Genomic DNA, 24690 nt, shown 5'->3' on the forward strand with positions numbered 1-24690 from the left:
AATAAATGCACTCCCATCAATAATTGGTTGCATTGGCATATACCGACAGTTATGCAGTCCGAACTATTACGCTATTTTTTTTTTTTTTTTTTTTTTTTGAGGGAAAAGCTGATTTCATTAGCCAACTGAGGAGTTAATATCCTTTAGAATACAAGGTTCCAGCCACGCAGGGCTTGCCAGCCACCACACATCAAACTCTAAGCGTTTAAGACGAGTCTTAGCAATACAATTTGCAGCCTCATTACATGCTCGAGGCGCCCAAAAACTGGTGGTAGTTTGAGTATCTAAACAGTTCAAAATACCATGGATCAAAGGACCTTGGAGGCATCGGGTGTTCCGGTTGTGGATGAGCTGCGTAGCCCGCTGGCAGTCGGACTCCACCACCGCAACATTCCACCCGTAAGCTTGGAAAAAACGCAGTCCCTCCGCTAAAGCCCGGCACTCCGCCGTGAGCGCCGAGTCCACATCTGTCAAAAGGGTGGCCATCACCCCCACCACCGCGCCTCGATGGTCACGAACCAGCCCGCCTGCCGCCGCTCTACCGGTAGCTGCATCCCATGCAGCGTCAACGTTCAACTTCAGGGATCCAACCTCCGGCCGAGCCCACGCTTCCCGGCACGGTTCCCGCCGCGAGGCTCCCACCTCCATCTTCCCCGAATGGGTTTTGAAGCTCGTAAGCCAGCTAGCAACATCGGTCACCCACGCCTCCGGAGGTCGGACTTGGTCCTCAAAAAGACGCTGGTTCCGGTCAGACCAAGCAGCCTAGACCAGCCCGCAGAAAAATTCCAAGTCCGGCCCCGACAATCGCTCCACCGCCCGCCTACAAATTTCCTGGAAAGGTAACGGTCCGGTCTTCTCGGCCCACCTTTGCAGCGACGACGCTCTCCAAATAGCTTGAGCACGATCACAACTCCATACGGCATGGAGGGCGTTCTCCGGAAGCTCACCACAAAAATTACAGAAGGGAAGACAATGCACGCCACGCCTCCGAAGGTTCCCATATGTCGGGAGAGAGTCGAACCAAGCACACCACAAGAGGTGTTTGATCTTCGGGGGGATCGTCAACCCCCATAGTCTCTTCCACCATAAGGAATCAGACGACGATGAGGAGGATGGTTCCTGAAATTCCCCGACCCTCGCGAGCCGATAACCGGAGCGGACCGAGTAGGCTCCATTTTCTTCGTAGTGCCACACTAGGCGATCCCGAGCCATGGCTTCACATAACGGAATCTTCATCACCGCCTCGACATCGTAGGGGACCAAGACCGCTTCTAAGAGCCCACGGTTCCAACCGCCACCTTCCATGAAATCGGCCACCCGCCACGGGAAATCATCCTCCGGCTCCGTCGAGATAGGCGTAAACGCCCCCTCTCTCGGTAACCAAGGATTCGCAAAAGCACGCACATTACCTTCTCCTATTTGCCACCGGATCCCCTTTCGCACAAGCTCCAAGCCCCAACAAAGGCTCTTACAAAGGTACGAGTAATGATCCTTGCTCTCAAGGTTGAGAGCCGACGTGAACGGAAAATACTTCGCCTTGAGCACCCGGGCCATCAAACAATCCGGGTGTTGGATCATCCGCCAAACTTGGCGACCAATAGAGCTCGGTTGAAGTCGCCTAAATCTTTGAAGCCCAATCCCCCATCTTTCTTCGGTCTCGTGAGAAGGTCCCACCGGTTCCAATGGATTTTCCGTTTATCTTCCGAGCCTCCCCACCAAAAACGGGCCACCATCCCGTGGAGGTCATTGATAAGAGTGACGAAGAGCTTAAAGAGGCTCATCGTGTATGTCGGGATCGCTTGGACGACTGCTTTAACCAAAACCTCTCTACCCCCGGCCGAGAACATCCTCGCCCTCCACGCAAGGAGTTGTTTCTTAACCCGACTCGCAATGTTGCTGAAAATCCGGAGTTTTTGTCTCCCGGTCCGAACCGGCATCCCCAAGTACGACTCCATCTCCTCCATGTAAGGAATACCAATCGTCCCGGCTATTCTACCCGCTTCCCTCTCCGTTATGTTCCTCGAGCAACAAAAAGCCGACTTCTCCAAGTTGACAAGTTGACCCGACCCCTTCTCGTAGGTATCCAAGATAGTGCGTAAAACGGCAAAGCACCTCGGATCCGCTCTACAAAAGAGGAGACTATCATCGGCAAAAAGGAGATGCGTAATGACTGGCGCGCCGCGACTACACGAGAATCCCCTCCATAAACCCAATCTCTCTTGGCCGCGAATGAGAGCCGAGAGTCCTTCCGCGCACAAGAGGAAGAGATATGGTGACAACGGGCAACCTTGGCGCAATCCCCGACCCGGCTTGATAACACTCCCTACTTTGCCGTTGATGACGATCGAGAAAACCGGTGTGGAGATGCACTCGAGAACGACCGCCACAAGTTTGGGGCCGAAGCCGACCCGCCTCATCATGGCCACAAGGAACTTCCACTCCACCCGATCGTACGCCTTGCTCATGTCAAGCTTGAGAGCGAGGACCCCGGACTTCCCACTAGTCTTCATCTTGAGCGAGTGTAAAAGTTCATAGGCAATGGCCACATTGTCCGAGATAAGCCGCCCCGGAACAAAAGCACTTTGGGTCTCGGAAACAATCATCGGGAGTACCCCTTTTATTCTATTGGCCACCGCATTCGTCACAATCTTGAGCAAAACATTGCATAGACTAATGGGCCGGTAATCCCCCACCCGCCTCGGATTCTTCACCTTCGGAATAAGGACGATGTTTGTTGCATTCCAACCCTTAACACTCGCCCCTCTGTTCAAGACCTCAAGACACTCCGAGCGGACCGCCGGCCCTACCACCTCCCAATTCTTCTGGAAGAAGAGGGCATGAAACCCATCGGGCCCCGAGGCCTTCCTAGGGCCCATCGCCTTAATGGCCTGATCAATACCCTCGTCCGAAAAATCCTCTTCCAACAACTCCCGAGCCCCTTCCGACAAACACGGCACATCACCTTCAATAATCGATTGGAAGTCCTCCTCGGACGCACCATTAGAAGAGAACACGTTCTCGAAATACGCCTCGAAGACCGCTCTCACTTCAGCTTCCGTACTCACCCAAACCCCCGCGTCATTGAGGATTCCTTTGACTGAGTTCCGACTTTTCCTCCTTGAAGCTCTCCCATGGAAATACGCGGAATTCTTGTCTCCTCCTTTGAGCCAATCGACCCGGGCTCGTTGTTGCCAATAGTGCTCTTGGATGAGGATGAGCGACTCAAGTTCTTTGCCTATTTTCCTTGCCTCCCTGCAATTATAGCTAGAGCGTACCTCGGAGTTGAGATTGTCAAGTCGAGTAGAGAGCTCTCGGATTCTCTGCGTCCGATGGCCAAAGGAAACCCGAGCCCACTCTCGAAGCGCCAACCGGCACCGGTCCAGCCCCTCCGAGCATCGCCTGCCTCCACTCCCCGTCACAGGACCCCACGCCGATCGAATCACCTCCGCGCACTCATCGTTGGTGATCCAGCCCGGCTCAAAGGCCCATCGCTTCTTGGTTGAGGAAAGAGAAGCCACCACCGGTGCCCGGGCTTCTGTGTCGACGATGATCGCGCGATGGTCAGATCCATGGAAGCCGAGGACCTCCACAAAACTGGCCGGAAAGAGCCTCCTCCACTCCGGGTTCGCACAAGCCCGGTCTAGCCTACATTGGACATTCTCGACTCCGCTTTGTTTGTTATCCCAGGTAAGTAGCTCCCCTTGGTATCCCAAATCATGAAGGTCGCACTCCTCAAGCGCTTCCCCAAACCGGGCCATGTCTCTAGCCCTTCTCCTCGTCGTGCTAACGTGCTCAAAGTCAAAGAGGACCTCATTAAAATCCCCGGCGCATAACCACGGTGCCGAGCCGTGCCCATGAAGACGCCTAAGAAGATCCCACGACACATGACGCTTCGACTCGTCCGGCTCGCCGTAAAAACCCGTAAACCTCCACGTTGAGCCGTTATCATCTTCAATCCACGCATCAATATGTCCTTTGTTGTAGCTATGGATATTGACCACAACCCCCTCCGCCCACAGCAAGAACAAGCCACCGCTTCGACCCGAAGCATGCACACCAAACTCCTCTGTATAACCCAACCTTGTCTTCAAACGATCAACCCGTACTCCTCTTAATTTCGTTTCCGAAAGAAAGAGGAGGTCTGGGACCCGCTCGCGGATCAGATTCCGCAAGCGGCCTATCGCCCTCGGGTTTCCCAACCCTCGGGCATTCCAACACAAGATTTTCATTGGTCCCGGTCAGCCCGCCCTTGCCCGGCCGCCGATAAATCTGTGTTTGAAGGCACCCCTTCGCTTTGGCTGATAACCTGTTGGACCTCCACTGACTCGGGAATGAAATTCCGAGCCTGCCCATCTCCTTGGCATTCTCCATCATACTCACGTCGGCGTTTGTTCCTGCGTAGCTTGCCGGGAGTACCTCTACTCTTCGCGCTGGTTGGAGCAGGAGATGGTCCTGTTGACTTCGCATCATCCCTGGGCGAAATACCCACAAGTAGTGGGTCCGGCCTAGCCAAAGGAGTGATAGGTCCAGTAACAGCAACCCCTGAGTTGACCCCTTGGCCTTGGCCCAGCCCATCATCAGCTTGTGTAGAGAAGCCAGCCTCCTCACTTACTAGATTCGGCCCCATAGAAAGGCCCAAAGAATTAGTCCCTTCCTCTTTTGAAGTCAAATGGGCCTGACTAGTCACCCGGCCCAAATCCAGCCCCTTCTCTATGCCAGTACAAATGGATCCCCCCTCCTGACCTAAGTGCTTTAACCGAGCTTGCCGCCTCACTCTCCTCAACGTGTCAGGGGATTTGCTCAGACAAAAGGAATTCCCAGAATGGAGATCCTGAGGTCTTTTTTTCCCCGGGGTCAGGGCCTGATCTTCAGGAGTTTCATGAGAAGGGAAGGGGAAGCTTTTACCAGACCGCTGAATCTCTTCCCCACTCTCCACAGTCTGGCCGTCAGTGTTGTCACTTCCTCGAGCCGCGCGATCCACCTGCCTCGAGCGCTTCTCCGCGCAATTGGGCTCCACGCGACGCGCCCCGTCAGTCCACGCGCCCTCAGCCATCGTCTCCGTCCGTGCCATCTTTCTCTTCTGCAAATTGTGTTCTGCAAACTCGAAGCACGTCGACCACCGGGATTTGGCATCTAGCCATGGTCCAAACAGGGAAACCTCGGGGAAACCTTCTTTCCGAACCACTCTAGCTTCTTTAGCCGAGAACTCCGAGCTCTCGTGCCCCAAACAACCACACTTGAAGCACAACAACCCAAGGTTTTCAAATCTCGCTTGGATCCACACTAGTACAAAAAACAGCATTGGGTGCGACTTTTTTCGCACCTAAAGGTCGAAAGTCGCACCCATTGATACCTTTAGGTGCGACTTTAGGTGCGACAAAGTCGCACACGAAAGTTCGCACCTAAAGGTCATGGGTGCGACTAGTCGCACCCGATGGTCATGATTTTTAGGTGCGACTTTTAGGTGCGGATATTCGCACCCATAAGTCAGAAAAAATGTGCGAAAAAGTCCGCGGGAAGGCCATTGGGTGCGACTAGTCGCACCCAAAATTTGGCGGGTAGACCAACGGGTGCGACTAGTCGCACCCAATGGCCTTCGCGCCAAGTCTTTGGGTGCGACTAGTCGCACCCGTTGGCCTACCCGCCAAATTTATGGGTGCGACTAGTCGCACCCGATAGTTGTTTTTAAGTTTTTATTTATTTATTATTTAATATTTATTAATTAGAAATTCATTAATTATGAATTCTATAATTGTAATCAAATAACTAAATAGTTTATTAATTAGAAAATTCATTAATTAATATTTATAATCATAATAAAAACTAACCATTTGTTGTTCGATTACAATAATTATTATAATGTACGGCAAATAATTAAAATAAATGTTCATTCTTTTCCCTTTCCTTTTCCTCTGTTTGTAAACCAATCCTTGAACATTTTACTCCCTCGTCCGCCAAATCTTCCTCCAGAACTGCTGCTACCTCCTCGTCCACTTCCGCTCGTACGCTCACTGCCGCTCGTATACTCTCGCTGGTAATTTGCTGAACCTGGCGGCGTCGTCTGAGCATCTGCCATTGAAACTGATGGCGGCGTTGTCTGATGCATAGGGTGCATCTGAGGCGACGGCGTCGTCTGAGGCATCTGTGGCATCATGCCGGGCGACATCTGAGGCATCTGTGGCATCGTGCCGGACGACATCTGAGGCAATGGCGAAAACTGCTGCGTGAGCGCGAACATTTGTCGCTGCATCTCCTCCATCTGTTGTTGTTGTGCCGCCATAGCGAGTTGTTGTGCCGCCACCTGAGCTTGGAGCTCGCCAACCACTGGATCTGGAACGCGGCGCCGCGACGAGCCTGAGCCTGACGACGAGCTTTCGTCCTGAGCCTGAGCAATAGCCCAAGATGTTCTCGGGACCGTTGGACCTATTCCAACGTACCAATCTTGACGGTTCCCGAGAATCTCTAGCATCGCGTGCTCCTCTGCGGCGTCCTGGTCAAAGACTATGCCTTGCTCTGCTGCTTGTCGTTGAAGATCCGCCAGTAGAGTAATTATCCGCGCCTTTACACATAAAAAAATTATTAAAAATTAATTATTATGTAAGTAACGTACACTTAATTATCACATATAACTTACATGTGCTCGTCTCGCCCAATCTGTCGTCCATTCACCTTTTCTATTATGGTGTTTTTGCTCCCACGTCGTTAACGCGGAGCCCAAAGTCCCATCATCCTTACTCTGCAATTGTTATGAAAATATAAGTACTGAATTTATTTCAAATTAAGTATTTCAAAATTAGAATAACTTACGTTCAAATGACGATGAGCCAAGAAAGAAAGAGATCCTTGAGTCGACCTCGTCTTCTTCTTCTTCGAATTCTCCTTGTTGCGAGTAGATTTTTTCTGCAAATAATTAATTTTGTCATTATTCAATCTGATAAAGATATTGTGATTTATTACAATCATACATTACGTATCTTCCAATCGTCAGTTGTGAACTCGTCTACCAACGCCTCCCAATCCTCTTTCTTATATCCTGGTGGTGTTTCCGCCTTAGCGTTTTCTGTGCTCCCACAAAACTCCAACCTGAACTTCTCTGATAGCTTGGACTTCTGGTTGCGTCGCCTGACCTTGGCATTCCGAATGATAGTCTGATCAATCGTATTCTGATAGCAATCCGCAGGCAGATCCTCGCCGGTGTCAAGATCCGTGTACACAAATCTGAACTCGGAATGAAGTGCGCTCAAAATAGCAGCCAACATCTGGGGCGTCACTTCACTCCAATCACGAGTCGTAGGCGGGATATGTGCTTTCACCAAAGCACCGAGGCGGTTGTTAAATAGTCCAACCTTTTTATTTTCTTTTCTTACCTCTTGATAGAATGTTTGGTTTATTGGGTCCCACTTGACCACCTTCGCACCCGGTACACACTGTGTTGCTCGCGCCGACGTCGAGCCGGTTGTTGGTCCCCTTGATTTCTTAGGACCTTGGGAATCAGGTTCCTGTGGTGGACCTTGAGAATCCGGTCTCTGTGGCGAATCTCCACCAGAACCCGAAGCGGTCGACATCCTATTGCTAAGTGACGAAGACGAATGAAGTCGATTATATATTAAGAGTTGTTGCTAAGTGAAGAAGACGAATGAAGTCGATTACTTATTGCTACGGGACGAAGATCAATGAATGAAGATGAGATTATGAATTTTATGCTATTCGAAGTCGAATTGAAAAAATTAGGATTTTGAGAATAATACGCTATAAACTCAATCTAAATTTCGGTAGAGTTTCCCCTATAATACTAACAAACCAAAAACCTGCAAACTCATTTAAAAACATATTCAACTAAACCCTAAACAGAACCTAAACATATTATTAAACTAATTACAATTTCAATTTGAAAATTTCAATTAACCTAAACAAATTAAAACTAAACAAGTTAAACATATTATTAAACTAATTATAATTTCAATTTGAAAATTTCAACTAACCTAAACAAATTAAAACTAAACAACTTAAACATATTATTAAACTAATTACAATTTCAATTTGAAAATTTCAATTAACCTAAACAAATTAAAACTAAACAACTTAAACATATTATTAAACTAATTACAATTTCAATTAATTAACCTAAACTAATCAAAACTAAACAACCTAAACATATTATTAAACTAATTACAATTTCAATTTGAAAATTTCAATTAACCTAAACAAATTAAAATTAAACAAGTTAAACATATTATTAAACTAATTACAATTTCAATTTGACAATTTCAATTAACCTAAACAAATTAAAACTAAACAAGTTAAACATATTATTAAACTAATTACAATTTCAATTTGACAATTTTAATTAAGCTAAACTAATCAAAACTAAACAACCTAAACATGTAAGTATTAAACTAAAAAACCTAAAATTAATTAGAACAAATTTCATTTAATAAATTAATTACAAACTAATTAACTAATTCATTACAAATCAATTACAAACTAACTAACTAATTATAAACTAAACTACTAATCAAACTAACTAACTAATTAATTTCAATTACATCGTCCGATACAAACTTCCCGGTCTAAATTTAAGCCAAAACAAAAATATTAACTTTCATATAATGCAGTCTTTATCATCAGTAAGAAAAAAAATAAAGTAAGATAAAATTGATTAAAAGTAAGAATACCTCAGGAATAAGACCAAGAACACCAAAAAGATAAAGAACGTTGTTGACTTTGATAGCCTGAGAATATGGTCCCAATGCAGCCGGAGCTTTCTCTGTCTTCACAGCCTCTTTAATAGCTCATTCTATTCAGTACACAAAATTACCCCCAAAAATTTAGTTCATTCATATCCCTAAATAATCTAACAACGAAAATAAAGAACTGCAAACAAATTGCAGGTTTATTCATATTTCATATCCCTGAGCAATTATTCGTTAATTATTATAACAAATGGAACAAATCTACGAGATGACAGATTTATTCATATTTCATATCACTATGCAATTATTCGTTAATCATATCAGTGGAAATCAATAGCCAAAACCTAAATCATATAAAAACCATTGCAAGCAACGAAAAACAAAGACCTAAAAAACTATTACATAAGAGATTCTCACCTAGTGGTAGTGGTGGCGGTCGGAGTGGTGGCTGCGACGGGGTGGGAGAAAGAGAGGGTCGTGGCGGCGGTCGGAGGAGCGTAGTGGTGGCGGTCGGAGGCTGAGAGAGAGTGGTGGCGGTGGCGGTCAGAGTGGTGGCGGTTGGAAGCTGAGAGAGAGTGGTAGTGGTGGCGGTCGGAGTGGTGGCTGCGACGGGGTGGGAGAGAGAGAGGGTAGTGGCGCGCGGCGGTCCTCGTGACGGAGGCTGAGAGAAAGAGGGTCGTGGCGGCGGTCGGAGGACCGTAGTGGTGGCGGTCGGAGGGGCTGAGAGAGAGTAGTAGCGGTGGCGGTCGGAGTGGTGGCGGCGACGGGGTGGGAGAGCAGGAGAGACTGGGAGACAGAGAGAAATCGCAGAGGATTTAGGTTTTTTTGGGTGTTTAAATGAAAACTCGTCGAGCTGCTGGTTTATAAAGAGTTTTGAATTTGGGTGCGACTTAGTCGCACCCAATGACACCTTTGGGTGCGACAAAGTCGCACCCACTGACTTGTGTCAATGGTTTCGGGTGCGACAAAGTCGCACCCAATGACATTTGTAAAAAAAAAGGGGGAAGTTTTGGCCGCCTAAAATTTTAGGGCATTTAGGTGCGACTTAGTCGCACATAATACTTTGGAGAAAGTATTGGGTGCGACTAAGTCGCATCCAAAAGTGTGTTAAAACTTCTGGGTGCGACTAGTCGCACCCAAATTCAAAAAAATTCGCGAAAATTTTTCAGCGCTTAATTGATTTTTGGGTCCGACTATTCGCACCTGAAAGTCTTTTTGGTGCGACTTTTAGGTGCGAATAGTCGCACCCAAAAGTCATCCGCACCAGAAAACTGTATTTGTAGTAGTGCCACAGGGCGCCTCGGTCTTTCCTGTCGATAAAGAACCCCGCGAACAAATGTATGGTTAAATTCACCTCCACTCTAAGCCTCACAAAAGGTCTAAACCGGTTCAAGTGATTTGGCTTTCCTTCAACAGGGGTCCCAAACAACCCAGCGAACTTCTGAACATTCTGGGCATGGATGGAATCCGGGGGGAGCCCGTAGAGTCTAACCCAGAACGGGGAATTAGAGAAGGAGATCTCCTCAATCGGCAAATGTTCTGGCCAGGTTCGCACCACCATCTGCGCTCCCCTCACTGTCCAGGGTCGCCGAGCAAGCATGGCCTCTTTGTCGGCCACCAGCTCAAATCTCAGTAGAAACACCCCCGGCAAAAGCTCCTTGACTGACCATTTTCCTCTACTCTGCCACACCTTCGACAAAACTGCCACAAAAGTAGATTTCCTAAGGGGCTTCGGAGAGAGAACTTTGGCCAAGAGGATCGCCGCACTTGGCCTAGGTTCCACCTCACTCCGGGCCGCCTCTGTCAGGGACAAGTCTGACTCAGAGAAAGTCAGGGTCTGGTCTTCAGCCATCCCTACTCCCATGGTCTCTGCTGCCTGTGTTGCAGAGGAAAATGTAGCTTTGCTCATTGCAAGACGGAAGCCTGGTTACACCAACCACCCTCCAGGGACCAGAAAGACTATCCCACCACCACACTCCTGCCACAATCGCGTTTTCTATACTATTACGCTATTAGATATATAACTTTTATAAAATACACACCAACACAAATGTTAATTTGATTTATTAATTTTTTAAAGGAATTTATTTTATTAATTTTGCTATTGTAAAATTTGTAAAATATGTTTGCATATTTTATAATTGGTATGAAAAATCATAAAGCGAGGTTTTTATTTATTTATTTATTTTTATTTTTTATATCTCATATTCGCTGTTACAGTAATTTTGACAATGATCTCAATGCACAATTTGGCAGCAAGATGTATCACGTATAAAGTAGGTCATATAGAATTCCGTAGGAGATCATTTTTCATATATTAATATTATATTAGAAATAAGAAAAAATCATAGGATTATTTACAAGAATACACCTTGAACTCTTGGTCGATTAACAATGTGCACCCTCAACTTTGATTTTCCACAAAAATTACTCCGAACTATCGTTTTTCTTGATTTTTACCCCTTCCGTCAAAATGTAGCTGTTACCATCCATAAGATACGCATATTCTACTCACGCGGTACCCTCAACTGAGGGTATAATGGTACTAACCGGAGACGAATATTAAGTTTAAATCCTTTTTCATATTAAGGATCTCTGATTTTGGAGAGTGATGGTCTGGGTTCTTTAGGCAACTTGCTAGAAAGTGAACTGTCATAGAGATCCAAATTGACCAGTCCGGCAAGGTTGCCGAGCCTCCTTGGCACCACAGAGCTCAAGCTGTAGCCGGAGAGATTCAGTGAACAGAGACATGTTGGCTCGAACAAAGACATCGTTGACCGAATCCGATCTCAGCGAACCACAATGAACGCTCAATTTCAATTATCTTTCTACGTGTCTCTCTTCCTCAACTACTGCTAAGAAGATTACTGTAAAAAAAGAGAGAAACAAAGATGTATGGAAAACTGTTGAGCTTCAGGGAAAAAATGGCGTTTGTATTCGAGCAATCATATATGAGACAAGTTTTCTTTGAAAATTGGGGGGTTTATTTAAAAAAGAATAGAGATGGGTGATTTTTGGGGTTTTTTTTTAGTAATAAAAAAAGAAAGATTTTTAACTCAAGGAGCCATGGCTGAGATCAGGTTTTGAATTCGCTTTCACCACTACTCCCTCTCTCTCTCTATCTCTCTCTCTCCATTGAGCCATTAAGAAAAAACTAAAACCTAGTTCTTCACGGAGCAATATTTTTTTTTTCTTTTTCTTTGTTGCTGGATTTGAACATAATCACACCATCAAGATAAATTCACAATCAATTTTTTTTCGTTCTATAAATTGTGTGAAAACGACCAAGCATATGTGAGATACAATCTACAGAGCAACCAAAGAGAGAGAGAGAGAGGGAGAGAGTGAGTTAAGGAGGCCCCGATATTAAAAAAAAAAAGAAGAGAGAGTCTCCTCGAAGGACCACCGAGCCACTGTGACGGACCTCGATAAACCCGTGGAGCCCGGGGTTGTCCCCATCATCATCGGCCAACAACGCGATCTACGACATGTTGTGTCGTCGTCGTCATCTCCGTGAATTACCATCGCGCCCCTGAGAATCGCCACCCGTGCACCTACGAAGATGGCTTCGCCGCCCTCGAGTGGGTCATTTCACGTCTCTGGCTCAAAAGCGAGAAGGACTCCGAGAAGGTCCACGTGTACCTAGCCGGAGATAGCTTTAGCAGGAACATCGCTAAACACGTCACCATCAGAGCGCTCGAGTCCGGGATCGAAGTTTTGGGTAACATTCTTCTGAACCGGATGTTCAACGGAAAAGAACGAATCGAGTCGGAGATTCGTTTGGACGAGAAGTATTTCGTGACCCTCGTCGATCAGGACTGGTATTGGACAAGCTAGGAAGAAGACCCCAAAACAATGAAGAAGAAGAAAGGGTTTCTAGTTCGTGAGTCGTGGCAAGAAAGAGTGATAGATAGATTTTCCTTTTTCTTTAAAATTTTTAATTTATTAAAATATGTAATAATAATAGTAAGTGAGGGTATTTTGATAATTGCACATATTTTAATTTATATGTGACTTCCACATAAGCATAATTTTGACGGAGTGTGATAAACATTGACGGAAGGGGCAACGCTACAACAAAACGAAAATTCAGATACTGATTTTGTGGAAAATTGAAATTGAGGGGTGGTATTTGATTCGACCTTAAGTTTAGGGGGGATTTTTGAAATTTATCCAAAATCATATTCTAAAGAATGATAACGGGATTTTTGTCTTGGTACCATTTAGGATGTAGGACAAATTTCATATCATTTTAATATTGTTAATTAATTTTTTTACTACTTAATAAAAAAATTAAAAGAAAAAAAAATTTGGGACTCCCAATTCCCAAAACTGCAGAATTTCCTCAAAAAAAAAAAAAAAAAAAAAAAAACTGCAGAATATGATACTTCAAAATTCTGGTCCCAAAAAAATGATTTCAGGATTTTCGGGTATAGTCTTTGATGATTCCCGGAGTCCCACTCCCTGCTGTTTTTTTTTTTTTTTTTTAATTTTAGTTGATTGATGTAATTAGGTTAACCTAGGTCGATTAAACCCTTAATGTCTGGGTAAGAATATGATGTTGTATTACCACACAAAACTAGCTATCTTAGATACCAGATAAAGTATTTTGTTGGACGTTGTCAAACGTCCATATGCAAGTTTTTAGCTATATTAGTTTAGTTTTTATGTAATTAATATTTATTATAGATAATACCAGTCTGTTACATATTAATTAGGATAGTTTGTTTGTTTCACAAAGTCAGCCCTGTTTGTTAAGTATTTTCAGCGATATTTACTTGTACTCAGCCTATAAAAGGCAACACATATCAGCAATAAAATCATTCAATTACTTCTCTCCATATCACGCTTATCAGCTTTTATTATGGTATCAGAGCAGTAATCTCTTCTTCCTACGATTTTATTCTAAAACGTTATCAAAATTGTAGGCCTTTTTTATCGTCATCTTAATTATCAGTTTATTGTCTCCTCTTATAATCGCTGCTTTTTCTATTAGCAGCAATTTTTTTATTTATTTTGTCTGTTGCTTTTCTATTAGCAGCAATTCCATATCAGACTATTGCTTTAGCAATTTTCTTTCCTTCTCAACAATTATACGGTCATCACAGCCTGTATTTTCTTTCCATATTAGACTATTGCTTTAGCAATTCTATATATGTATACTGTCTTCTTATTTACTCATATATAATTGCTGCTAATTAAAGCAATCCTAATATAACAATCTCTAGCATCACAGACTACTTAATTCCATATATATCAATATTGTTTTTTTAATATCAATCGTTCAAATTGTTTCACTATCAACAAAGATTCATAAGTCTATTATCATTCTCACGTATTTTTTTTCTCTTTCTCAGGATACACAAGCAATGTCTCTGTACTCTATCCACCATTCTGACAGCCCTTCCACGGTGCTTGTGACTCCTCTGCTGACGGGAGATAACTATGGATCATGGAGCCGCGCTATCACAATTGCGCTTCGTGCCAAAAACAAACTCGGTTTTGTGGATGGCTGTATTTCAGCTCCAACGGAGGAAGAAGACCTTGCTAATTAGCGCCGATGTAACGATCTAGTTAGTAGCTGGATCCTCAATTCTGTGATGCCGGAGATCCGCCCGAGCATTCTATATGCTGAAACTGCAGCACAAATCTGGAACGATCTCAAAGATCGTTTTAATCAGTCCAACGCTCCAAAAATTTATCAATTGAAGCAATTGATCTCTGCTCATAAGCAAGAAGGTATGTCCGTATCTTCTTATTATACCCAACTGAAGTCCTTTTGGGATGAGCTCGGTTCTATCATTCCTCTACCTGCTTGTATTTGTGGGAATGCAAAATCTATCATTGAGCAGCAACATCAAGACCAAGCGATGGAATTTCTCCAAGGTCTCCATGACAACTTCACGGCTATTCGAAGCCAGATTCTCTTGATGGAGCCCTTTCCTTCTACCCAGCGCATCTACAATCTCGTGCGTCAAGAAGAGAAGCAACAAGAAATCAATATGCGTTCAACGCCATCAATTGATTCTGCAGCCTTAGTTGCTCCAAAAAATATGTCCCGTCCCTCAGCAAAAAGGCCACGTCCGTATTGTGAGCACTGCAACAAGCACGGACACACACTAGCAACCTGTTTCCAGATCCACGGCTTCCCCGACAAAAGGACCACGAAACAAGCTTCCGCTCACTACGCTGGAGAATCTGCCTCAACTCATTCCGCTGGAAATTTGACTACCGAGCAATACAACAAACTTCTAGCCCTCCTTGCAACTGAGAATTCTACCGAGCCATCGATTCATCTCACAGGTAATGTACTCTCTTATTCTCCACCTATTTGGATTATAGATTATGGTGCGTCTAACCACATAAGTTCATCAATATCGTATTTCTCTTCTTATGTTGCTATTAATACCAAAATATCTGTTCAATTACCCGATGGATCTTATGTATATGTCACTCATATTGGGACAGTCATTCATTCCCCAAATCTGATTCTCACGAATGTCTTTTACATTCCTTCGTTCAAATTTAATTTGTTATCTGTCTCACAATTATCAAAATCGTCTAATTGTGAGATTATTTTCTCTTCTTCTGGTTGTCTATTTCAGGACCGAGCAACGAAGACGACGATTGGTTGGGGTAGAACTCACAATGGACTTTATCATTTCGATGCTCGTTTTATTTCAAATTCTGCTTTTCATTCCCAAATTTGTAATAAGTTCGATTTATGGCATTCACGCCTCGGACACCCTTCTAATTCTCGTTTTCAATTTCTAGTTAAAAATAATGCAAGTATTGTTGCTAATAAGAATTTTCTTTGTGATGTATGTCCTCGTGCAAAACAATCACGTCTCTCATTTCCTAATAGTACATATGTTTCTTCTCATTGTTTTGAATTAATTCATGTTGATATTTGGGGCCCTTTTTCAATACCATCCAATAATGGCTCAAGATATTTTTTAACAATTGTCGACGACTTCTCAAGATGTACATGGATATACTTAATGAAAAATAAATCTGAAACATTTTATATGTTAACCCATTTTTTTAATCAAATCAATCGGTCTTTCAATAGAAGGATTATGAAAATCAATCATGGTAATGGTGGTATGTTCTTACCACAACTTCAAACAATCAGATCCGATAATGGAACCGAATTTCTTTCCAAACAAATTCAATCTTGGTTTCATGATAATGGAATCATTCATCAACGTAGCTGTGTCGCGACACCACAACAAAATGGCATAGTCGAACGTAAACATCGTCACTTACTCGATGTCGCTCGTTCTTTACGCTTTCAAGCAAATTTACCTCTCTCTTTTTGGGGTGAATGTATCTTGACAGCTGCTTATCTAATTAATAAAAGCTTAATAAGCGTGATATGGAGAGAAGTAATTGAATGATTTTATTGCTGATATGTGTTGCCTTTTATAGGCTGAGTACAAGTAAATATCGCTGAAAATACTTAACAAACAGGGCTGACTTTGTGAAACAAACAAACTATCCTAATTAATATGTAACAGACTGGTATTATCTATAATAAATATTAATTACATAAAAACTAAACTAATATAGCTAAAAACTTGCATATGGACGTTTGACAACTCCATTGCTCAAATATCAATCACCTCATCAAATCCTTATCGGACACGCTCCATCATATTCATCTCTTCGTGTTTTTGGATGCTTATGTTTCGCTAAAAATATGCATCCGCAACATAAGTTTGATTCTCGTGCCAAAGCCGGAATTTTTGTTGGGTACCCTTTTGGCCAAAAAGGATACCGAATATACGATCCATCAACAAAACATATTTATGTTTCACGAGATGTAATTTTCCATGAACATGTTTTTCCCTTCCAAGACGTAGCATCCAAATCGTCTGATAACACCTCGTCACCTAAGTGATTACGTTTGCACTAATGTATCAACAGTGACAAAATTTCCTTTAGCAAATTATTTCTCTTTGTCACGATATTCTCCCTCTCATCGAGTGTTTCTTTCCAAAATCATCGATCACTCAGAACCACAGTCTTATTCACATGCCATGAAATCTAATGATTGGCGCGATGCTATGGCCAAAGAAATAAAGGCACTTGAATCGAATAACACGTGGTCTATATGCTCTCTTCCACCTGATAAAAATGCAATTGGGTGTAAATGGGTTTACAAAATCAAATACCGTGCTGATGGTAATATTGAACGATATAAGGCACCTTTGGTAGCTAAAGGCTACACTCAAATCGAAGGTGTGGACTTTCATGATACTTTTGCTCCAGTAGCCAAACTTGTCACTGTTCGTCTTTTACTTTCTATTGCATCCATTAAGAATTGGTCTCTTCACCAACTCGACGTGAACAACGCTTTTCTCCAAGGAGATCTTGATGAGGAAGTGTACATGAAACTCCCTCCTGGTTTTTCAAAGTTCAACAAAGACAAAGTTTGTAAGCTAAATAAATCGATTTATGGCTTAAAACAAGCTTCTCGTCAATGGTTCTCCAAATTTTCCTCTACTCTCATTCAACGTGGTTTTATCCAATCCATTTATGACTATAGTCTATTCACTTACAATCGTGATGACATTTAAGTTTTTATTCTCGTTTATGTTGATGATATCATTATTACCGGCAACAATGACAATATGATATCTAAAATGAAAACATTCCTTGCCAATTCATTTTCAATCAAAGACCTTGGACCTCTCCGATATTTTCTTGGAATTGAAGTCTCTCGGTCTAAACAAGGTATATTTCTTTGCCAACGAAAATATACACTTGATATCCTCTCTGATTCCGGACAGATTGGTTCTCGTCCATCCCCTTTTCCTATGGAACAAAATCTTAAATTACGGCCAACTGATGGAACACCTTTGTCTGATCCTACAGTTTATCGCCGCCTCGTAGGACGTCTTCTATATCTTACCGTTACACGCCCTGATATTCAATATTCTGTCAACACACTAAGTCAATTCATGCAAAATCCTCACTCTACCCATCTTGATGCAGCACATCGTGTTCTGCGCTACTTAAAAGGATCTGTTGGTACTGGACTCTTCCTTTCTGCTACCAGCTCCCTTTCTTTATCCGGCTATGCTGACTCCAATTGGGCTGGTTGTCCGACAACACGTCGTTCGACCACTGGTTATTTTACCATGTTAGGCTCTAGTCCGATCTCGTGGAAAACTAAGAAACAATCAACTGTCTCACGCTCTTCTGCTGAAGCGGAATATCGCTCGCTTTCATCCCTCACTTCAGAATTACTTTGGCTGCGGTATCTTCTTCGGGATCTTGGTATTTGTCATGACCATCCAATTCCTATATATTGCGACAATCAAGCGGCTATTCATATTGCTCAGAATCCTGTCTTTCACGAACGAACTAAACATATCGAAATTGACTGTCATTTTGTTCGTGAAAAAATTCAGAAAGGTATCATCTGTACCGCCTACCTACGTTCTTGCGACCAATTAGCAGACATCTTCACCAAACCGCTCGGCGCCGATAATTTTCGTAGACTACTTTGCAAGTTGGGTGTTCTTGACATCTCAATCCCAGCTCCAACTTGACGGGGGGTGTTGGACGTTGTCAAACGTCCATATGCAAGTTTTTAGCTATATTAGTTTATTTTTTATGTAATTAATATTTATTATAGATAATACCAGTCTGTTACATATTAATTAGGATAGTTTGTTTGTTTCACAAAGTCAGCCCTGTTTGTTAAGTATTTTCAGCGATATTTACTTGTACTCAGCCTATAAAAGACAACACATATCAGCAATAAAATCATTCAATTACTTCTCTCCATATCACGCTTATCAGCTTTTATTATATTTAATTCTTATTTTTAAAGAAATCACGGTAATTTGTTGACTTGCAAGAATATTGTTTTGTTAATATGAATGATAAAGTCACTGCAGATACTGTAGATATTACATGAGTTTATCTACTAGTAATGTTGATTGATTCAATCTCTTTGAAATGTAATGGGTGAAAATAAAATTTATCTCTGAGGTTACTTTCCAACATCCATCTTGATAGCAAGTAATTTGACTTTAAATTAAAAGCAAGTTTGGTATGGGGGCAAACGTTTTGTTGTTGAGCTGATTTCAACACTAGCATTGAAAAACAATATTAAAATGGTTTCATAGTTGGGTTCGGTTATCTCAAAATTGATAATCCTACTCTCATATAACTGCTCTTTCAATGCTAATAATACAGAGATACAAAAAAAAAAAAAAAAAAAAAAAAAAAGAGTAAATGAAAAATAAGCCTTGCTGAGTTGTAACTTGTAAGAAGTGACTAGATACATTTAAGAGCATGCTAATTTACGACATTGTTGCTATGCAAGTGTGCATAAGTTTGGCGAGTAATCATATTTAGTCAATCGTTTACCTTTTTTTTTTTGTGTGGATAAAATATAGTCAATTCTTACGAGATAAGCATGCACTCTACTTTTTGGTAGTGTTTTGCCATCAGCTCAGCTTTATAATATTTTAACGAACTCTCTTTGTTTTTTCAGAGGGTAATGTTAGTTATATGGATAAACATGAAGTTCTTCTTTCTTTCTTTTTTCTGGTGCGACATGAAAGGCGGGTTTTTATTCCTATGCCGATGTGGAAGAGAAGTGCTTTCATTCTCTTTTTTTTTTTTTTTTTTTTTTTGAGGGATGGTGCTTTCATTCTCACCTCACGTGTTATCTGAAAAGGAAAAAGAAAATGGGTAATTAAGCTAAATAACCTCCTGAAAATAGCCAATTTATTTTTAGTCAACATTCTGTAAATAAGTGGTAAACAGCCAGGAGGATTTATTTACAACAAAAATTGGCCGAGACTACCCTTCCATTTTCCCGCCCACTAGCTATCTTCCGGGTCATTAATACGTGATCAGCTCTAATATTGGGATATTAATGCACGCGAAAATCGAGGAGTAATTATAACCGTCAGCTGCGTTCACATTAACACGCAACCCCTCGAATTTATTGTTTTAAAAAAAAAAAGCCCAGAAAAAACGCGAACAAGCAACTGCTCAAATTTGAACCGAGACCGAGCATCACCCGCGCGCCATCATTCCTCTCATCGTCATCGTCTCCTTCATCTCCTTCTCCCATCTTCTTTTTCATTCCTTGCGCGCCATCAATGGCCGAGACCGAGCACCACCCGCGCGTGTTCCAGCCGAGAAAACGAGGACAGCCACGAGCCGCCGAGGATGCCGGACCGAGAGGCAGCACCTCCTTCAGGCCACCGCCACCACTAATAATCACGACCACCACTAATAATCACGACCACCACCACGTCACCACCGCCGTCAAAGCGTCACTTCATCCTCCTCTCCGCGATCTGCGTCCAAGGTCCCGATCTGCAACACCGCGAAGAACAGTTTTTTTTTTTTTTTGTTCATAGAAAACATATTTACAGTATATTCGTGTAAATAAGAAGCATATTTACAGTATATTCATTGTAAATACAAAACATATTAACAGTACATTCATTGTAAACAAGAAGCATATTTACAGTATATTCGTGTAAATAAAAACTGGAAATTTTTTTTTGGACGTTCTAAAATATTTTGGCGGCCAACTGAGATCATGAATATCGTAATTGTAATATTTGAATTGTTTTCCAGAATAAAGTCAATAAATGAGGAATATTTTGCAGATTTAATATTATATTTTGCCACAAAAATAGAAATTGATTGCCTAAGGTCAACCGGTACCTATAACTACTTTCCTAATCGGTCCTTAAAAAAAAATTTAATAAAAACTGCCTTATTTATTTAATTCGAAATTTGAAAAAAAAAATGCCTAATTAATTCAATCTGCCGAATTAAATAAGGGAAAAAATGTAAACCTAATTTATTTAATAAGCTGCTACGTAAGCAATATGGCTATTTACAGGAAATTAACGAAATGTTGACTAAAAATAAATTGCTACACATTCCGTGGCTTAAGCAGCCAATTATTTGAAAGAAAATTGATGGGTTTTTCCTAGGTTTTATTCAAGATTGAGATGCTGAGGTAATTTAATTTTGGTAAATTTTTTCCCCGTGATTACGGATAAATGATACAACTATAATATACGTAGGGATTATCCATCAGTATATAGTATAGTCATATTAGATATGTTGTGATGTTGATGTTTAAGATATATATATATATATATATATATATATATATATATATATAATATGAAAACTAGTTTTTGTATTGAAAAACAGCATATATGTTACATAAAAAGTTTTTGTCTTTTTATAGATAAAAAGTTATCCGTGTGATAAGAAAATTACCCAAAATTCGAAGATTGTGAACTTGAATTTGTCTTCGAGTAGTACTCCCTAGGCCATAAATTTGAAGAAAAAAAAAGGGAATTGACATTAACAATATCATCTCCATGTCACTTATCAGATATAGCCCAAAACTAAAAAATTGACAAAACTAGTACTACAATTAGGTGAGAGAATTTATTTTTTCCTCAACTACCCCTCAAGAAACATTAATGAAGACCAACTCATTTCCTTTGCGTTTTTATTCTTCAGAACCCAGCCTTCAGCCTTGTGAAAAAACCGTGTGAAAAAAAACACTTTCGTTGCTTGTGGGTTTCTTCACGAGGGTCACCGGAGTGTTGGTCGCCGGAATCTTGCTCGCCGAAATCCAAATGATGGTTTTTTTTCCTGCAAATCCAAGGTTTGAATCCTAAACCCATTTTAAACCCATTTTGTAATAATCTTAAACCATTTTTTTTCCTTCAAATCCAAATGACGGTTTGTTTATGCAAATCCAAGGTTCTTCTTCTTCTTCTTCTTCTTGTGTTGAGGAGGTTTCCTGCAAATCCTAGATCCAAAACTTCTTCAAACATATTTTGGTAAGTTCTTCCTATTTTTAACATATAATAACATGTTTAATTGTTTTGATTCATGTTGAAATTGGTTCCACTGTGTTTGGGTGTGATTTGTTTGTCAAAAATGGCGTTTTTTGTTGTTTCCCGATTTTTCCAGGGTGTCACGAAGTGGATTCACTTCGTGACACTAGTGTCACGAAGTGAATCCATTTCGTGACATAATTAGTGGATTCACTTTGTGACACTTTAACAACCACTTTTGATTTTATTACATTGAGAGGTGTTCGGTTACGGCTCCCGAATCAGATAAATGTGTCGAGAATAACGATATTGAGGTGTTGGACATTTTATCTCCGGTAAGTGTAAAAAAAAAGATTATATGCAAACAAAGCGGCGTTGTTGAAGCATTTGCGGATGGATGCAATCAATAATCATTATCGGGCAGTGAAGCTAAAGAACACGGATTGTTTTGAAATTAGAAAGTAAAATTTCACGACCTAAAAACTGATTTTATTTGAAATTTCCTAACTTCTCTTCATAGATGAATCAGTCCGTGACATATCTGTCACGAAGTGAATCCAGTTCGTGACACGAGTGGATGTACTTCGTGACAAATCTGTGACGAAATGAATTGTTGAGATTAATCTGTCCATGACCCATTTCGGTATTGTTGAGATTAATTAATTTGTTGGTGGATTAATTTTTTTCCGGATTAATTAATTTGTATGTGTTTATTTGTGTGTGAGATTAATTAATTTGTATTGCTGGTTTTTTGCACTGTAGGTTTTGTTTGAAATTGTTGAGTTGAAATTTGGTCTTGATGTTGTTGAAATTTGGTGACTTGATTTGTTTTAGGTTTTATCTTAACTTAGTCTATAATGACGAAGTCGAAATCGACCAAGGCCGATGAGGAGGCCTTAAAAAGTGTCCGAAAAAGTCCTAGGACGGCTTCGAAAAGGAAAATTATTTCGCCGTCCAAGAGTTTCGACGATGACGACACGTTCATGGTCGCAACACCAAAGATAAAGAAGGTATAGAATAAAAATTAAGTAGCTTATTTAGAGCAATATATGATGATTTGGTTTTGTTTTGTGTTTGATATAGACAAAAAACAAGGCTGAGTCCTCGGGCGTTGCGGCCGCCTCAGAGAGTCCTACCACTGTTATTTTCCGAAAGGTGAGTGTCACAAACCCATTTTGATCCTGGTACGTGACAGATGTGGCACGCACTGACCCAGTCCGTGACACATTTGTCACAGACTGACCCAGTCCGTGACACATTTGTCACGAACTGACCCAGTCTGTGACACATATGTCACGAAGTGGGTGAGTCTGTGACACATCTGTCACGAACTCAAGCATAATGGTTTCACTAATAATGTCATTTACTCATATGTATAGGAGTGGAGACGGTGTATACCGGAGGCCAACGTTGAAGGTTTTTCCTTTAACTTCCACGGGGGATTGGAAAATTTCCTCGCTCTGAGGTTCACGAATGCTCCCGACGTGCTTCCTGATGAACTGCCGCTGTCGGAGGTAACCAAACGACCGGACCAGGATGACGTTGACGTCATGAAGTTGTGGATCCAAGTCGGCTTGAAGAGGGGGGCCACAAGAACATATCTCAGGGCAAACCAAAATATAAGCCGGAGAAAGAAACCATAGCGCCTTCAATGGAACTTGGACAGATGGCTATAAACCAGAAGACCTTCTTCTACAACATGTGGCACGCGGACGGTTGGTTGTTTGGAAATACAAATCTGTCACGGAGCGAATTTATTCCGTGACAGATGTGTCACGGAGTGAATTCACTCCGTGACATATCTGTCACGAAGTGAACTGAGTCTGTGACACATCTGTCATGAAATGGACTTATTTTATCACAAATTTCTCAAATTTATAAATTCCAAGAAATAATTTATCTTGTTGTGCAGCATGTTGACGTCGCGATGTATTACCTTCGAAAGAAGAAAAAGGCGGGTTTGTTGCGTCACTCCTTCACCGTGACACATGAGGCTACTTAAAATTATGTGATTATGACTGTATACATATGTTTATGATTGTACGTATGTGTTTATAACTGTATATGTGTGTGTCTGATTGTACGTATGTGTTTCGAACTTTATGTATTGTCTTGAAATCAATTAATTAGTTTAGAATGTTATGTATTATTTCGCAATCAATTTTTGTGTCACAAAGTGATCACATTTCATGACAGATGTGTCACGGACTGAGATCACTTCGTGACACGTGTGTCACGGACTGAGATCACTTCGTGACACATGAGGTTGTTTTATAAACCATTCTTAACAATAAACCCAATACATATAAAGTTCAAAACATTCAAAATGTAATACATACTAAGGAAGTTCTAGACATTCAAGGATAAAACGTGTCGAATTACAAACCAAACCAATGACCGGTTCGGTTCGTTCTTCCTCAAGTACAAATAACATTGCAAACTTTCGTTGTCATCTAAGGTTGGCGGTATGACCCTGTCATCTTCATGTTTGACGTTGATTGAATGCGTTACAGGGGTCACGTTCAACCGATAGTATAATGTTTGTTGTTTGCATCAAACTTGAGTAATTCATATTGGAAGGAAGTAAAAGCGTAACAGTACCACCCTCTTGATATATGCCTGATTTTATCCACTTCCCGATATTCTTAGCATATAAACATATTTTCGCCATAGCTGTATACGTTCGGTCATATTAGATATGAGTATTAAAAAACAATTATTAACATCGAAAAACATCCAGATCGTGACACTAGTGTCACGAAGTGTATCCAAATCGTGACACTAGTGTCATGAAGTGTATCCACTTCGTGACACTAGTGTCATAAAGTGAATCCACTAATTATGTCACGAAGTGGATTCACTTCGTGACACCCTGGAAAAATCGGGAAACAAAAAAAAAACGCCATTTTTGACAAAACAAATCACACCAAAACACAATGGAACCTATTTCAACATGAATCAAAACAATTAAACATGTTATTATATGTTAAAAATATGAAGAACTTACCAAAATATGTTTGAAGAAGTTTTAGATCTAGGATTTGCAGGAAACCTCCTCAACACAAGAAGAAGAAGAAGAACCTTGGATTTGCATAAACAAACCGTCATTTGGATTTGAAGGAAAAAATGGGTTTAAGATTATTACAAAA

The 24690-nt window shown here is 41.5% G+C and overlaps 2 protein-coding genes across 3 annotated transcripts; one reads left to right on the forward strand and one right to left on the reverse strand.

Annotated features, from left to right (window-relative positions):
- Nucleotides 1-117: 117 nt before the first annotated feature.
- LOC149400876 (uncharacterized) lies at nucleotides 118-648 on the reverse strand. The gene is made up of 2 exons (XM_089610536.1): nucleotides 303-648; nucleotides 118-197 (listed from the first exon to the last, which is right to left on the reverse strand). The coding sequence occupies exons 1-2, from the start codon at nucleotides 646-648 to the stop codon at nucleotides 118-120; spliced, it is 426 nt and encodes a 141-aa protein (XP_089466662.1).
- Nucleotides 649-14256: 13608 nt separating this feature from the next.
- Nucleotides 14257-15546, forward strand: LOC149400877 (uncharacterized). 2 transcript variants are annotated; one of them, XM_089613426.1, is made up of 3 exons: nucleotides 14257-14432; nucleotides 14546-14996; nucleotides 15299-15546. In XM_089613426.1, the coding sequence occupies exons 2-3, from the start codon at nucleotides 14564-14566 to the stop codon at nucleotides 15331-15333; spliced, it is 468 nt and encodes a 155-aa protein (XP_089469552.1). In that variant the 5' UTR covers nucleotides 14257-14432; nucleotides 14546-14563; the 3' UTR covers nucleotides 15334-15546. The 2 variants fall into 2 exon arrangements, with proteins under 2 accessions (XP_089469552.1, XP_089469551.1); XM_089613425.1 differs by having other exon boundaries at nucleotides 14257-14996.
- The last annotated feature ends 9144 nt before the right edge of the window (nucleotides 15547-24690 follow it).

Source organism: Urtica dioica, chromosome 4 (assembly GCF_054948205.1).
Source record: "Urtica dioica subsp. dioica isolate 48M chromosome 4, U.dioica_male_clone48M_v1_H2, whole genome shotgun sequence".
Classification (NCBI taxonomy): domain Eukaryota; kingdom Viridiplantae; phylum Streptophyta; class Magnoliopsida; order Rosales; family Urticaceae; genus Urtica; species Urtica dioica.